At 38.6% G+C, this 13,812-nt stretch overlaps 1 protein-coding gene across 1 annotated transcript; it reads left to right on the forward strand.

Annotated features, from left to right (window-relative positions):
• Positions 1-3,890: 3,890 nt before the first annotated feature.
• On the forward strand, positions 3,891-11,736 carry puraa (purine-rich element binding protein Aa). The gene is made up of 2 exons (XM_079247114.1): positions 3,891-4,026; positions 7,687-11,736. Exon 2 carries the CDS (start codon positions 7,766-7,768, stop codon positions 8,621-8,623), a length of 858 nt encoding a protein of 285 aa, XP_079103240.1. The 5' UTR covers positions 3,891-4,026; positions 7,687-7,765; the 3' UTR covers positions 8,624-11,736.
• The last annotated feature ends 2,076 nt before the right edge of the window (positions 11,737-13,812 follow it).

Here is a 13,812-nt window from a genome sequence, read left to right on the forward strand (position 1 = left end):
AAAATTCTCAATTTACTGTGTGCATACTGTGCAATGAATCTTTTTTATATTAATATGACAAATACAAATACTCTATTCTGTTCAAAGCATTAACAGTGTTCAGAGTTTAAAATGAGTTTTTCATATTTTGACCTACTGTAGTTGATCAACAAGAGACATTAGTTGCAGAATGTTAAGCGTAAGCACTGAGAAGTATTAAGTCAATCACTTTACCATTAAAACTGTGTAAACATGTCAGCCATGGTCATGGGAAAGTAAAAAAAAAAAAAAAAAAACTTGTTTCTGTTTTTTTTTTTTTTTTTTTTAGCTGCTGATAAGTTACTCCAGTGAATTTAGCCTAAACATTGCATAAATATCTAGTTAAATGTGTGTCAGGTCTACACAAACACTTAGATAATTATTGCTAATAAAAACAGAACGTACTATTCAAAATCTATCCTAAAAAATACTTGAACGTGGATATGAAAACGTCACACTACAACTGTGGTAAAGTTGATTTTTGCTATTTCAACAAAAACACCAAGCAAGCAAGTAAACATTGCTACCATATTAATAGATAGATGCATAAGAAAGACTTACACTTTAATATTGCAAAATCAAGCTGTATTAAAGCATTAAAGCTGTGCATGGGCCTAAATATAGCCTAGGAACCAATTCGCTCAGGGCAGCGCGATTTTCCACACGTGATAGCTACCGGCGACACAGGCCGCTGTCCCTGGTGCTGAAATTATATTCGGTCCATTAAATGTATCTGCTAGGTGTTCATAAAAGAGGCCATAAAAAATCTGGCAAAGAGAAATCAAGATCTGGGTCCCGGGAATGTAAACGATCCTATAAAAGGAGAATAAAACGTTTAAAGAATAATGCTGGCTTGCTGGATGCAGATCGACACACATAAAAGTGCAATTTCTCACAAGCATCAGTGCGAGGCGCATGCCTGGGCTAATGCAGTTTAGGGAGAGAGAATGAGAGAGAAAGAGAGTTTGATTGATCATGTGGGCTATAGGAGCCTGCGAGAGTTGTCGAAAATTGCTGCATAGACGCCCCTTTGGCACCTATCTGGTAGCCAATGACTCCAAGCCATGCTGTGACCATATAACCCTCATTCCTCGGCATGCCTGTTAGCAAAACCTCTAAAGCAAGGGGCTGTTACCACACTGTTCATTCTTCCGGGTTAGACTTCACCGGTAATCCACAATAGGCTACATTAACTTACCGCAGTCCTCGCACAAGATCTTCCCAACATCCTTTTTGAGGTTCTTTCCACTCGTGTCAACCGGCGCAAACGATGCCTTGAAAACCAAGGGCTCGTCAGTGGGGTCCATGAAAAATATGTACTTATGATTCTTCTTCACTTTGGTGCACGGAGCCTCAGATCCAAATTCCCCGACAGTGACGAGCTGTTCTCGCTCCAGACCCCCGCTGTTCAGGGGCCAAACATCCAGCACTTTGACATTCACGCGATACGGCTCCGCAGAGACGTTCACAGGCGTAGACTGCACCTTGCCCTCGATCACCACAGCGGATTTGTAAGCCTGGTCCTGCAGGGAATTCAAACTCGGGGAGTAGCAGGCGAATGAGACCCCGATGACCAGCATGGATAAATGTACTGAATCAAGCCTCATGCCGCCTGCTTTGGCTCGGTGGTCGCTGGTCGCGTTGCGGCAGGGCTCTCTCGGCTGCGGGGCGATGGCGATGGAGCTGGGTTAAATAAAGAGACAGCAAGTAGGCTCCAGTAGCACGGCAGCGCGGCAGACCTTGCATAAGTGTCCATGCCATCGGGATCCGCTGCTTTTTTTTTCCGAATGATTTTCAGTGGGTAAACAGCAGCTTTGAAACGATGGGGGGGGTGGGGTGGGGGGGGTGTAAAACCGCGGGGAGGACGCTGGGTTTCAAATCCAGTCACTGCTTTTCTGCTAATAAGACATTGTAGACAGGCAAAGCAAGGAATTGGCGGATTCTCCCCTCCAGAAGATACCTTCTATGCTGCCATAGTAGCCGTAACTGCAAGACGACGCCACTCTTATCTTTGCCCCAAAAAATTGCAGTGGTAAGGTGCTGCTATGATGGCTTTTCTGTATCATCTGCAGCGGTGAGAAAAGACACAAAATGCTGCAGTAAAGCACAAGTTGTGTAGTCCGATCATAAAACAAAAGAAGCGTTTCATTCCCAGTAAAAAATAATAAAAGAACAATGATTTCTGATCAGCAGCCACAACGCTAAAACGCCGCCTTCCACCGCGGCTCTCTCTCCGCCTCCCCAAGCAGCCACAGACGGTAAGAAAATAACGCCGATTGCCAAGGGGCTCCGTCAACAAATACACAGGATGTCACTTAGATAAAAGCAAGCCGATGGACCACAGGGTCGATCTCCTCACTCCCAAAACCCCGTTACTGCATGCCACTCACTCCATTGTGTTCATCGGCGTTGATCTGCTGTTATAATAAAACAAACAAAATTCTAAATCCATGGCTCTCCCCTCCTTAAAATCGCATCCTACTGTAGCCAAGGCATTTCTCCAAAAAAATGAAATAGGTTTTTGCTGAAAAAATGCTGCTGTTTACAGTCCGGTGAGCCTGGAGAAATCATACGGCTGCGATGACTAAGGCTGCGAAAGCGTTTCAGAGTCTTCAAGAGGCTGTTTTGAATGAGTTTTGCGTCTCATCCTATTAAGTCATGCCCTGCATTCAGGTCACATTCGCTGCTCTGCCTCTAAAAAAAACTGATGTTGAAGAACCGCATTAAATCTATACAGCTAAATCAGCTGCATACTAGAGGTCATGTGCAGAAATAAAATAAAATAAAAATGTAAACACTGTAAGTGAGAAAAATCACTATGAAGTGCTTCTTTTTACGTTTTTATTGTTTGAATTTAATATTTTTCATATAATAACAAAGTTATAAGTGAACACTTGAGCAAAAACTACAGACAGTAACGCAAACGACCTTGCAGGGGTCACGTTTCATTGCTGTCACTGACAATGCAACTTGACTTACTACAGTAAATATTTGGTTTAAATGTCAAATAGAATGCGGATACGGGCTGTAAAAGTAATAGTATTCACAAAGAGCGACATCTGCTGACCACTTTGCAATGGACTAAAGAGCAATGTCCACATAGAAACTAAATGTAAAGGCTGATTTTAATCAGACAGTGACCTAATTAACTAAGTCAGCAACACGATTAAAATTTTAAACTCTGTTAAGTAAAATCTGCACAGTGTGACAACTTTCCAACGTGGGGGGGGAAAAAAATCCATCTGCACCACATTGTTCTGGGCAATGAGTGATTATACGCTATTTCAAGAAGTAAGTAAGAAGCCAAATGTTCTCAGCTAAGATTGAACTTTTGGTAATATGTTTAAACCCTTAAATGTAATAAAGTTAGTAGTGCCATTACTGGTACAGACGCTGCAGCTCTCTGTGGTACTTAAATTGACCAAATTAAAGCTAAAGTCGTAATAATATTGTCCCCATTACACACTGTAGTAAATATGTGTGAAACATAGATCTCTTATAAGTGCATTCACTCTTTAAAACATCCTTAACAAACAATGATCACATCCTCTGCAAATGGGTGGGTGACAGCCCTCTCCGAAATGTTTTAAGACAAAGATCATATAGAAATTTTACCCCAATTTTTTTTTTTTTTTTTTTTTTTTTTGCACTGCTCTATTACCTCTCGACGATGCCATCCAGAGCAGTTGGGCAAAATAAAAATGCCCTACCTGTTACCATGAGCAAGCACAGCTGCAACTCTTCATTTGCACCAAATGGGGGCGCTCGTTCACCAACATTGCGTGTTGACATCAGAGGCGGAACGTGCAGCGTTGAACTTGTGCGTGTGGAGCTCGCCGTGCCACGACTTGCCGTTTCTTGTCCATCTTGTAGAGCAAGCAGATGCGGTCGACTGTGCTGTCATAAAGGCCTCCGTGCGTATTTACATGAGTATTTTGTCTCGTCTCGTCTTCTGCGGCACGCCGTCGAGGCTGTAAGGTGCTCCGCCTGCAGACCGAGCGGGGGAAGGTAGGTTGCGGGAGATCGCTTGGTGGAATGACGTTTTATGTACATGTCATATGGATAGTTGCTGTCCTGTTAAGTGTCCAAACGTGCAGCCAAGCATATGACATCGCCTGGCAGAGTTTACAGAAGCATCACATAGTCTGCAACACGCAGTAGTGTGTCAGATCTGATATAGAAACGGAGCTGCATTTGGGTGCGACGCCACAACATTCCAATGTTAGGATGTAGGGCAAAACTTTGTGAGGTGTGAGCAGCCGCTATATCTTTTGCAAACTGCGACAGCACCTTGTGAGACTGAAATATGCTTTGGACGTGACTTCTTGATCCAAAAGGAGCTGCATTTAGCCTGTATGATGCATATTCATGGCTGAAATTGGCCTGAAAAATAAGCTGATAGGTTTCACTTGACTATTAAGGGCTGTCACTTACAAGGTTATTTGCAAACTTGAAAACAAAAAAAAGGGTGGATGTAGAACAGAAATGCAACATGTAAGGTTTAGGATATCAAATCGGAATCCGTCTCTCTCTCTCTCTCTCTCTCTCTCTCTCTCTCTCTCTGTCTGTCTCTCCTCTTACTCTCTCTCTCTCTCTCTCTCTCTCTCTCTCTCTCTCTCTCTCTCTCTTTCTGTGTAAGTTTAGGTGTGAAATACAATTTTATATCCGACTAATGCTTTCTTAAATCTGAAAGTGAATCTCAAAATGACAAGTTCTTCACAAATCTGGGACATAATTCATATTTCTACATCCAGAGTAGTACTACATTCATTTACTTGGTTGAGAACAACATGAACGCATTTATTAAACACCGCAGATGTTAAGATTCATGTCCGCTTTGTTTTAACAATAGCACGTAAATTATTGTTAGGAATTATAAGCTTATATCCTAACAGAGTTTTATGGAAAATAAACTTAAAAGGAAGTTCAGGGACGGTCTAAATTTCTAAAGGGCTATCAAATATGTCTATAGGCCCATTGCGGATTGTCATGACACAAGTTGCCTAACAATAACTGTAATCCGTGTTATTCTTTAAATTTATTTATTTATTTAGCTTCTCTCATCATGATGGGCATGTTGCGGTGCAGCTAAATAATATTTAAGTTTAACTTTCTATATATTTTTGATAAGATGAGTGGGCCATGTAAATATTTTTTTTAGATAAAAAAGAAACTAAGAAAGTTTAATAGACCGACATGTTCATCTCACCCTGCCTCATACACTTGCAGCTCTTTAAAAAAAAAAAAAAAAAAAAAAAAAAAAAAAGAAAAAGAAAGATAAGAACCGTGACGCGTCGGTGGCTACAGACTGTTTTAGCCCAATGTGAATTTTTGGGCAATTTATTTTATTTATTTATTTGTTTTTATTATTTAAAAAGAAAAAAATGTTCAAGCCCTTAATAGATTATATAATCGCATATGGCTTAAACTATTTATCATATGTCCAGCAAATAAATACACCTATATTTTAATTCTTTTAAGCAGAATTTTTACTCTAGGTTTTATTTTTTTGTCTAAAAATTAAAAGCATAAAATGGACGTTTAGACAGGTTTTTGTTATTTTTTCCAACAATCAAATCTAACATTTCAAATATAAAATAATATGATATGGCCAAATATTTTTTTTAATGAAACAAAAAAACACGAAATAATAAGATATTAAAAATAATAATAATAAAAATAAATAAAATAATAAACATGTATTAATGTGAGCAGGTTATCAGATTACCTTTGTCGTCTAGCGGAAGTCCAGAAAGGCCTTTTATCCGTCGATGTTATTGTTGACAAACAATCCGGGCTGTGGATTCTTTACCTCTGTTAACAGATGGTACCCATCCACGCCTCCCCCTTTTCTTTTCCTAATTAGAAAAATTATTGGAAAATACAAGTCGCAATGATTTGCAAGATAAAATTGAAAAAAGATGGGAAATGGCAACTTAAATGAAATTCACCTTGAGTGGCCTGTTTAAAGTTCAAAGCCTGTAAATGCATTCTTAATGAAGAGGAACATTTGTGAAGTGCAGAAAATTTAGGGAAATGATTAATTAATAATCAGCCCAAAAAACACTCCTGACATTAAAATGTTAAAAAGGAGATCACATTGAAACGTTTATCCTGTAAAGAACGTCTTCAACATGTATCGTTTGAAATAAGTCAAATAAAGGATGGAGGCCGTAAGGGTCATCAGTATGTGGTCTATAACATTGTCGCGGATATTCTTGCAGATGGATTTGTTTAGATGAAAAAGATCTAACCTAATGCATCGTGTTTTATTTATTTATTGCAGGTTAACAGGATGAATGACTTTGGACAAAACATCCGTCAACGACATTGCAACCGTTTAAGTACATTATCGGAATTTTTCTCCATTTTTATAAAGAGAAATTAAAATTTTAAAAAAATGTACTGAATGCTCCGATATTTCCAGCATAGGCCAGGCGCTCAGCATGTAGCTTATTTCAGTTTGAACTATAGTTCACAACGGCCTTTGGGTGTTAAGGGCCTGTATTGTCTAATAACGACCACATGTTACGGATTTAAAGACCTATTAAAACTGGTACATATTGTCATTTAATTTAACATATAATTACCCCAATGAACAATCCAACTGAGAATGGGGAGGCCTGCGTGCTGAAATATTAAGGAGAAACTTCCAGCTACAACTCAACTTTAATTTCAAATGTGGATATCTGCTGAACAGGGTTTTTTTTTTAAATGTGCACTTTAATCAAAGTGAGAAGTAAAGTCTCTGGAAATATCGTCCTAAAATACCACATTGTCGTCCAAAGGTCAATAAAACATGAACGTGAAACATGAATAAAACTGCAGTAACTGTTCATGTAGGCCTACCTAGCGGTTTAAAAGATTTAGTGCCTTTGCTTGTTTGTTTGTTTTTTGTTTTTTATCCTCCGTTGTATGTCTCTCAAAAATATTTCCCAAAAAGTTTTAAATTACTTGATGACAGCTCAAGTGGAGGAGTGGAAAGAGCAACCTTTTTTTTTTTTTTTTTTTTTTTTTTTTAATAATGACGCTCTACAGCTGGCATGTAAGTTTCTTTTTTGGGGGGCTGTTCGTTTAAACAGAGGTTGAACTGTATCTACTCCTTTGTCGGATTCATTAATTGAGTTAAACAGAGAAAGAAAATCAAAACCTAGTTGGCTGAGAATAATTTATAACAATGTATTTTAATCAGTCACTTTGAAATAAGTGAATGGTGCTGATTAACGTGGCTCAGTTAAATAAGGATACAGCTGTCAGTTTTAGAAATGTCGTTTTATCTGTTTTAATCTCAGAACTACTTGGCCAACTAATCCTAATCTTATTGTATATACAAACACACGCGCACACACACACACACACATATATATATATATATATATATATATATATATATATATATATATATATATATATACTTTTTTTTTTTTTTAATTTTTTTTCTCCCTTTTTTTTCCCTTCTTTCTCCTGATTCTGAACTGGAAGGCTCGGGGCTTTCCATGTAAAGAAAGAATCCGTATTTCAAGAAGCTGTGCAGTCAAAATAAAACATTTATAAAGTTCTTCGGAACTTTCACTTCTAACTAAACGAAACTGACGATTGGACACACCAAGACAAAGCAGTGTCGGATCTGCATTCACGCTCTCCTTGCTGTTTTCTACCTTCCTGTAGATATCGCGAGAGCTCCGGCGGTGCCTTGGTTGGCCGTGGCTTTGCAGCAGACAGAGGGAGAAGGCAGGCAGGCAGCATCATGGCGGACAGAGACAGTGGAAGTGAGCAGGGAGGAGCAGCAACGGGCCCAGGCTTTGGTTCTGTGCACCTCGCGACAGGAGGGGCGGGCTCGGCTTCCGGGCTCCAGCATGAGACACAAGAACTGGCGTCGAAGAGGGTTGACATCCAAAACAAACGCTTTTATTTGGACGTTAAGCAGAACGCCAAGGGCCGCTTCTTAAAGATAGCTGAAGTCGGGGCCGGTGGAAACAAGAGCCGTCTTACTCTCTCCATGTCCGTGGCAGTCGAGTTCCGAGACTACTTGGGGGACTTCATCGAACATTATGCCCAGCTGGGTCCAAGCAACCCGGGAATGGTACAAGACGAACCCAGGAGAGCGCTGAAAAGCGAGTTCCTGGTCCGAGAAAATCGCAAATACTACATGGATCTGAAAGAGAACCAGAGAGGACGCTTTCTGAGGATCCGACAGACCGTCAACCGGGGGCCCGGTTTGGGATCCACGCAAGGCCAAACGATTGCTTTGCCTGCCCAGGGACTAATTGAGTTTCGTGACGCTTTGGCTAAACTTATTGACGATTATGGTGTAGAGGACGAACCTGCAGAGTTGCCTGAAGGGTCATCATTGACTGTGGACAACAAACGCTTTTTCTTCGACGTTGGATCCAATAAGTATGGTGTGTTTATGAGGGTAAGCGAAGTGAAGCCAACATACCGTAATTCAATTACGGTACCCTACAAAGTTTGGTCCAAATTTGGGAATACTTTCTGTAAATACGCCGAGGAAATGAAGAAGATCCAGGAAAAACAGCGGGAGAAAAGGGCATGCGAGCTGCAGCAACAAGAGGAGATGCAGGCGGACGATGGAGATGAGGATTGATAAAGAGAGCAAGGATAATGAAAATAACAAGAGAATTATTATTCAAACTCTACTGTATAAAGAAAGAAATCTAAAGATTTAACTGTAAAGGTTTAACTCCAAGGGAGCATCACTCTCCATATAAGAAACCTCCACAACCTGACAGTTATGACATGTTGTCACTCATCGCTGGATGTTACTCCACTTATCCACATTAATACAGTAACAGGCTGCTAAACAAAGTAATAACATTATATTTGAACATGGTTTCCTACTTGACAAACGATATTGAACTGAGTGTTTATTTCCCTTATTAACAGAGAACTTTTGTACCAGTTAAAGCTATTGTTAAAAAAAAACAAAAAAGTGTTTGCAATGTTCAAATGGAATTATTGCCGAGTTCAGAGGAAAAAAGTTTCCTTTACATGTGAGCTAATGACTTCAGCACAAATCAGATGTTATCATTTTTAAACCAAAATTCAAAAAAACTTTGTAAAAGGTTGTCACATGTACTTGCCATCCTATTTACCTTTACCTGTGAGTAGAGATGTGTTTACACATAAAGCATATGAGGGCTAGGCCTGCTTTGGAAACTGGTTAGATGTAATGCAGTCTTAAAAAAAAAAAAAAAAAGGAATATATAGGCATTTTCATGAAATGAAATAAGTGCTATATTTGTTGTGCAATATGCATTGCATAAAAATCAATTATATTTAACTGGTCAATGGATGTTGACATGATGACCTTTTGCCAGAGGCATTCAAAGAAATATTAATATTGTAATTTTTTGTTTCAGTTTAAATTATTGCCATGCAGATGGATATATTATAGACTACCTTTGTGTCTCGTTGTTAATGCAATGTGTTCATTTTAAAGGTACTAAATGTGTATATGATAGAGGAAATGCAGTGACGACATGTAGCAAATGGCCTGAATTGCAGATGATCTGATGAGACAAAACGCCCTCCAGGTACTGTGTTGATTGGCATAGTTAAATTCTGAGGAGTATTGTTGGTTAGTGTATCTGAAACAGCAACCTTTTCTGCTCTTGTTTAGTCCTAAGTCTAATTGGTGCCAAGGAGTGCTGTTGCTGCATGTTAACCTGCACTATGTTAGATTCCGTTGGTCTCCCAAAATATCGGCTCAAGGACCCTTCCATGTGTATCTGCCTATATTAAACAAAATCTCCATTTGGAGTACTGAATGATTTCCATTCGAAGGCTGTGGTAAAACTACTGGAAGTTGTTTCTAAAGCGTGATTGTAAAACGAGTGACCATGTAAACAGCAATCAAAATATCACCTTTATAAGAAGGGCCGCAGAGGGGTAAGGCTTGCACAGATGAGGTGAAGGGAGTTCAGTTCCCCTGTTGATAGGTCTCTATTATGTCACCGGATGTGCCCATCTTTAAAAGCTTAAGATGTGAAGGCATTAAACTCAGTGAGGCCATTTCGGATGCACATTTGCCACTCTACTTTAGATTTGTATGTCCATTTACTTACCTGGTGGTGTTGAGATTCTGTTTTGGTCTAATTGTAAATATTTGGGCTGCCACACGGAAAACAACTGGTTCGAATCCAGTTCAGTCGCATCTCATAGATGTGTGAAAGCAGTTTTATAAACTCTAAACTCCAGAGAAACTGGCAACAATCAGATTATGTCAGATTTACCTCAGCATTAAATTAAACGATTGCTCCCATGTTTAGATTGACTGGAAACCAGCAAACTAGACTGGCCTTGACCACCTATTTTTGGAGCCTCTGGTACAGCCTAAATTATACCTGATTTGGAGCATCCTCTTCAGCATATAAACAACCTGGTGCCTTACACACTCCGCATGCTTACACGCTGGCCTGGTGCTTTGGATCGCAGTTTGGCTTCCTCTTTCTCTTCAGTTTCTTCTTTCTTCCATTTTTGCGTCTCAGCCCCTTTTTGTGCTAGCGCACAACTCGTGGTGCTAAAAAGGTTTGGTACAAACCTTTTAAGGAAAACAGGAGCAGAATTATTAACATTTTTATTTTTCTGCTGCCTTTCTTCTTCCCTAACCTCATTGCCATCCTCATTCTCCAGCCATCCAGGTATCGGCCTACATGTAAACATGGAAGGGGGTGGTCACCTAGATGCAAGATGATGCAGAAGAGTTGGCTCTTTACTAGCCAAAAGCATTAGCAGGGAGAGCAGAAGCTGATGGAGAACATTAGTACTGGCTTCAGTCGATGCGTTCTTGTTGGTCAGCCTCTCTGGATCTGCTCCTTTTCTGGCTAGAGTAACGTAAGTCGCTCAATTAATGGGGAGTAGCAAGCATGTCTTGTTTTTGTTTGTTTTTCCTTTTTTTTGTTATTTTTTTTAAATGCAGTTTTACCTTTCCAGCATTATTCCACATTATTTGTGATTCTGGAATGTGTTCGCCCACAAAAAAAAAATATATCGGTTCCTTTTTTGTGCAACATTTCATCACTGTGTGCAATATCGTATGTGCCAATGGTGGCAATATATGTATATCAATTAAATATATGAGTACTATTTGAAAGCATGTGGCTGAATTCCATGTTGTTGTTTTTTTTGTTGTTTTTTTGTTTTTTTTCCTTGTGAAGGAGATGCACACCTTTATTTGCACTCAAAGCTCCACCCTGGAGAAAAATATGGCTAACTGAGGTCTTTGCAGCCTGTTGGGTCAAACAGTTCACATATGTACTTTCACTTGAAACAGAAAATTGTCACTGCAAGTATGCCCCTCTTCAAGAAAAGGGCCAACTTGGCTTATGGTTTGTTGAAGCCAGACTAAACTTACTAGAGTTTTTGTGAAAAGAAATAAAAAAAAGAAATTTCTATTTTAGCTTTAAGCTAAGAAAAGGTGCTTCAGTCCAATTCTCATTAAGGTGTATGATGAACTGTCTTCAATGGTTGTTGTGTGTAGCACGTTGCTTTCCCAGGTTAATGAAATGCCTGACCAATACTTGTTTAAAGTGATCTCAACAAAGAATGTCGTTCTCTCTAATGTCGCCTCTTTTTCTTTCTTTTATTTTTTTTTAAGTTTATTTTTTATTTGTTCATTTGGTTTTGATGCATTAAATATAATTTATGTACATTTGACAAATTAAAAAAAAATAAATTTAATTTACCCGATGAGGGAAAATCGACATTTAAAATGTACACGTCTGTCATGTTTCATTTCTTGTTGGGGAGAGGGGACTTACAGTTCTTTAAAGAAAAATACATTTTTAATTTTGATGTAGTGTTGTCCTTGAGTTCTAACTCTACATTTGCAATGAGACTAATAACTAAAGCTTCATTTTACAGCCTCCAAAATGCAAACCTTGCAGTGACAATTATTTGATCACTAATGTCTTCTTGAACATTTCTACATTAGTACTGCATATGTAATAAATGTCAGGCTGTAAAATAAAGCATTACTTTTTTATTTAATCATCCCGCCTATGCAGTCTGTGATTATCTGGTGGCCTCAGTTGCTTTTCTGAGTTTTACTGTTGAAAGAAAATAGAGCTTATTGATCATGACCCAACAGATTCTGCAAACTGTCAAGAAGTGTTTTCTCTCTTTCACTCGTTTTTAGTTTGTCAGTAACTTGAATAAGAAAATCTGCTTCCTATTCTTTTTATGTTAGCTTTTCCCTGTTAATTTACCTAACGTTTAATAATGCAGATTAACTGTTTAGTATATGATGATAAAATGATGTGAAACATTCTCGTCTAAGCAAACTGAAAAAGAAAAAATTCATACTTTAACCATGGAAAACTCACCTAGGTTCTTCCTAATCACCTGCTAGAAGAAGCCATGTTGTAAAGACGCAACATGAACTCTTCTAACTGGTTGTTTGAACCATTTAGTCATGCTCACAGTAATTTCTGCTGGACATATGCACATCTTTGGTTTGATAGAAAAGTTAATGGTCTTGTTGTCCAGGAAGAAAGATAGAAGAAAAATAAAAACTGCAGGTGGTGTGCAAAGCTTAAATGGAGTGTAGCCAGATGCCAACTCTGTCATGCCTTTTTATCCAAAATAAAGGATTGTTTTTTGCAGCACAAGAGTCCGAACCCAAAACCCAGAATAGTACAATCTATGCTGGTATGCTGTATTTGTCTACAATGGTCTAGCGCAAATTTTAACAAGACAACAATCGTCTGACCACTCTCATAGCACAGCACACAACAAATAGCCTGTAACAGTTTTTGCCCTCTGATCACAAAACACCTGAATATATATTTGTTTGTGGTGTAAGGTGCTGAGCTTTATGTGGAGATAAGGTGGGAACATATGTGTGAGAATGCTTTGTTCTGCTCGTATGTCGCTGGTATTTCATTCAACTTTAATTCATTGGAATGGTCTGAGGTAGTCCAGTAGAGGCTGTGGAGGTGACGTAATTCACTGTGGAGAGCTCTGACTGCAGCCACTAGATGATGCTCTAAACTAACAAATGACTGGTTCAGAGCAAAAGGAAGAAGCTGAAACTTGATTTTTTTTTTTTTTTTTGTCACTATGAGAGTAAACAGCAAGTTTAAGAGATGACAAATATGCAGATGCTGCTGTTTATTTTTAAATTTAGTTTTTATTGTTTTAATATTTAATGAACAGGTTAAAAAAAAGAAAATAGTGAATCCAAAAGCTGAAAAGAAACTTACAGTACGATTAGTAAGTTTTTAAAACAACACTTTATGCCTGAAGGTGGAGGTGTAATCCTTGCCTCGCATTTATGATTTCCCTAAGATATAAAAGTTTTCAAGAATATGTGTATAATGTTTCACAGAATTTGGATAGAGTGCATTTAAATGATAAGTAACACACTGACAGAAGGGGAAAATTAAATGACAAATTGGAAAAACACAAGATTTCACAACATGTGAGATTCCATAAATAAATTTAGGAAATTTTGTTGTTTCCTTAAAGCAAAAAAAAAAAAAAAAGTTCACTAAACAAGCTTTTCCCCTTAGATGTGTGTTTTTGGTTTATAGTTTTAATCAATGTTGGTGAGTTTGACCCCTTAGGGCCACCATACATACTGATAGTCTATAAGTATATTTGCAACGTATTTGAGATGTGAGATCAACTTCCTGAATTGCACTCTTCCCATTTTTTAAGTGAAGTGTGGGTTCATCGGTGTGTGTGTGTGTGTATGTGTGTGTGTGAGAGAGAGAGAGAGAGAGGAGGGCAGGGAGTGAACCATGGAATGCTGTGATGTCATCAGCGCAGTCT

This window comes from Telmatherina bonti (genome assembly GCF_933228915.1).
Source record: "Telmatherina bonti genome assembly, chromosome: 10".
NCBI classification, from domain to species: Eukaryota; Metazoa; Chordata; class Actinopteri; order Atheriniformes; family Telmatherinidae; genus Telmatherina; species Telmatherina bonti.

Bases quoted from the DNA above. Each gene is read 5' to 3' on its own strand.
- puraa (XM_079247114.1), top strand. From the start codon at position 7,766: ATGGCGGACAGAGACAGTGGAAGTGAGCAGGGAGGAGCAGCAACGGGC.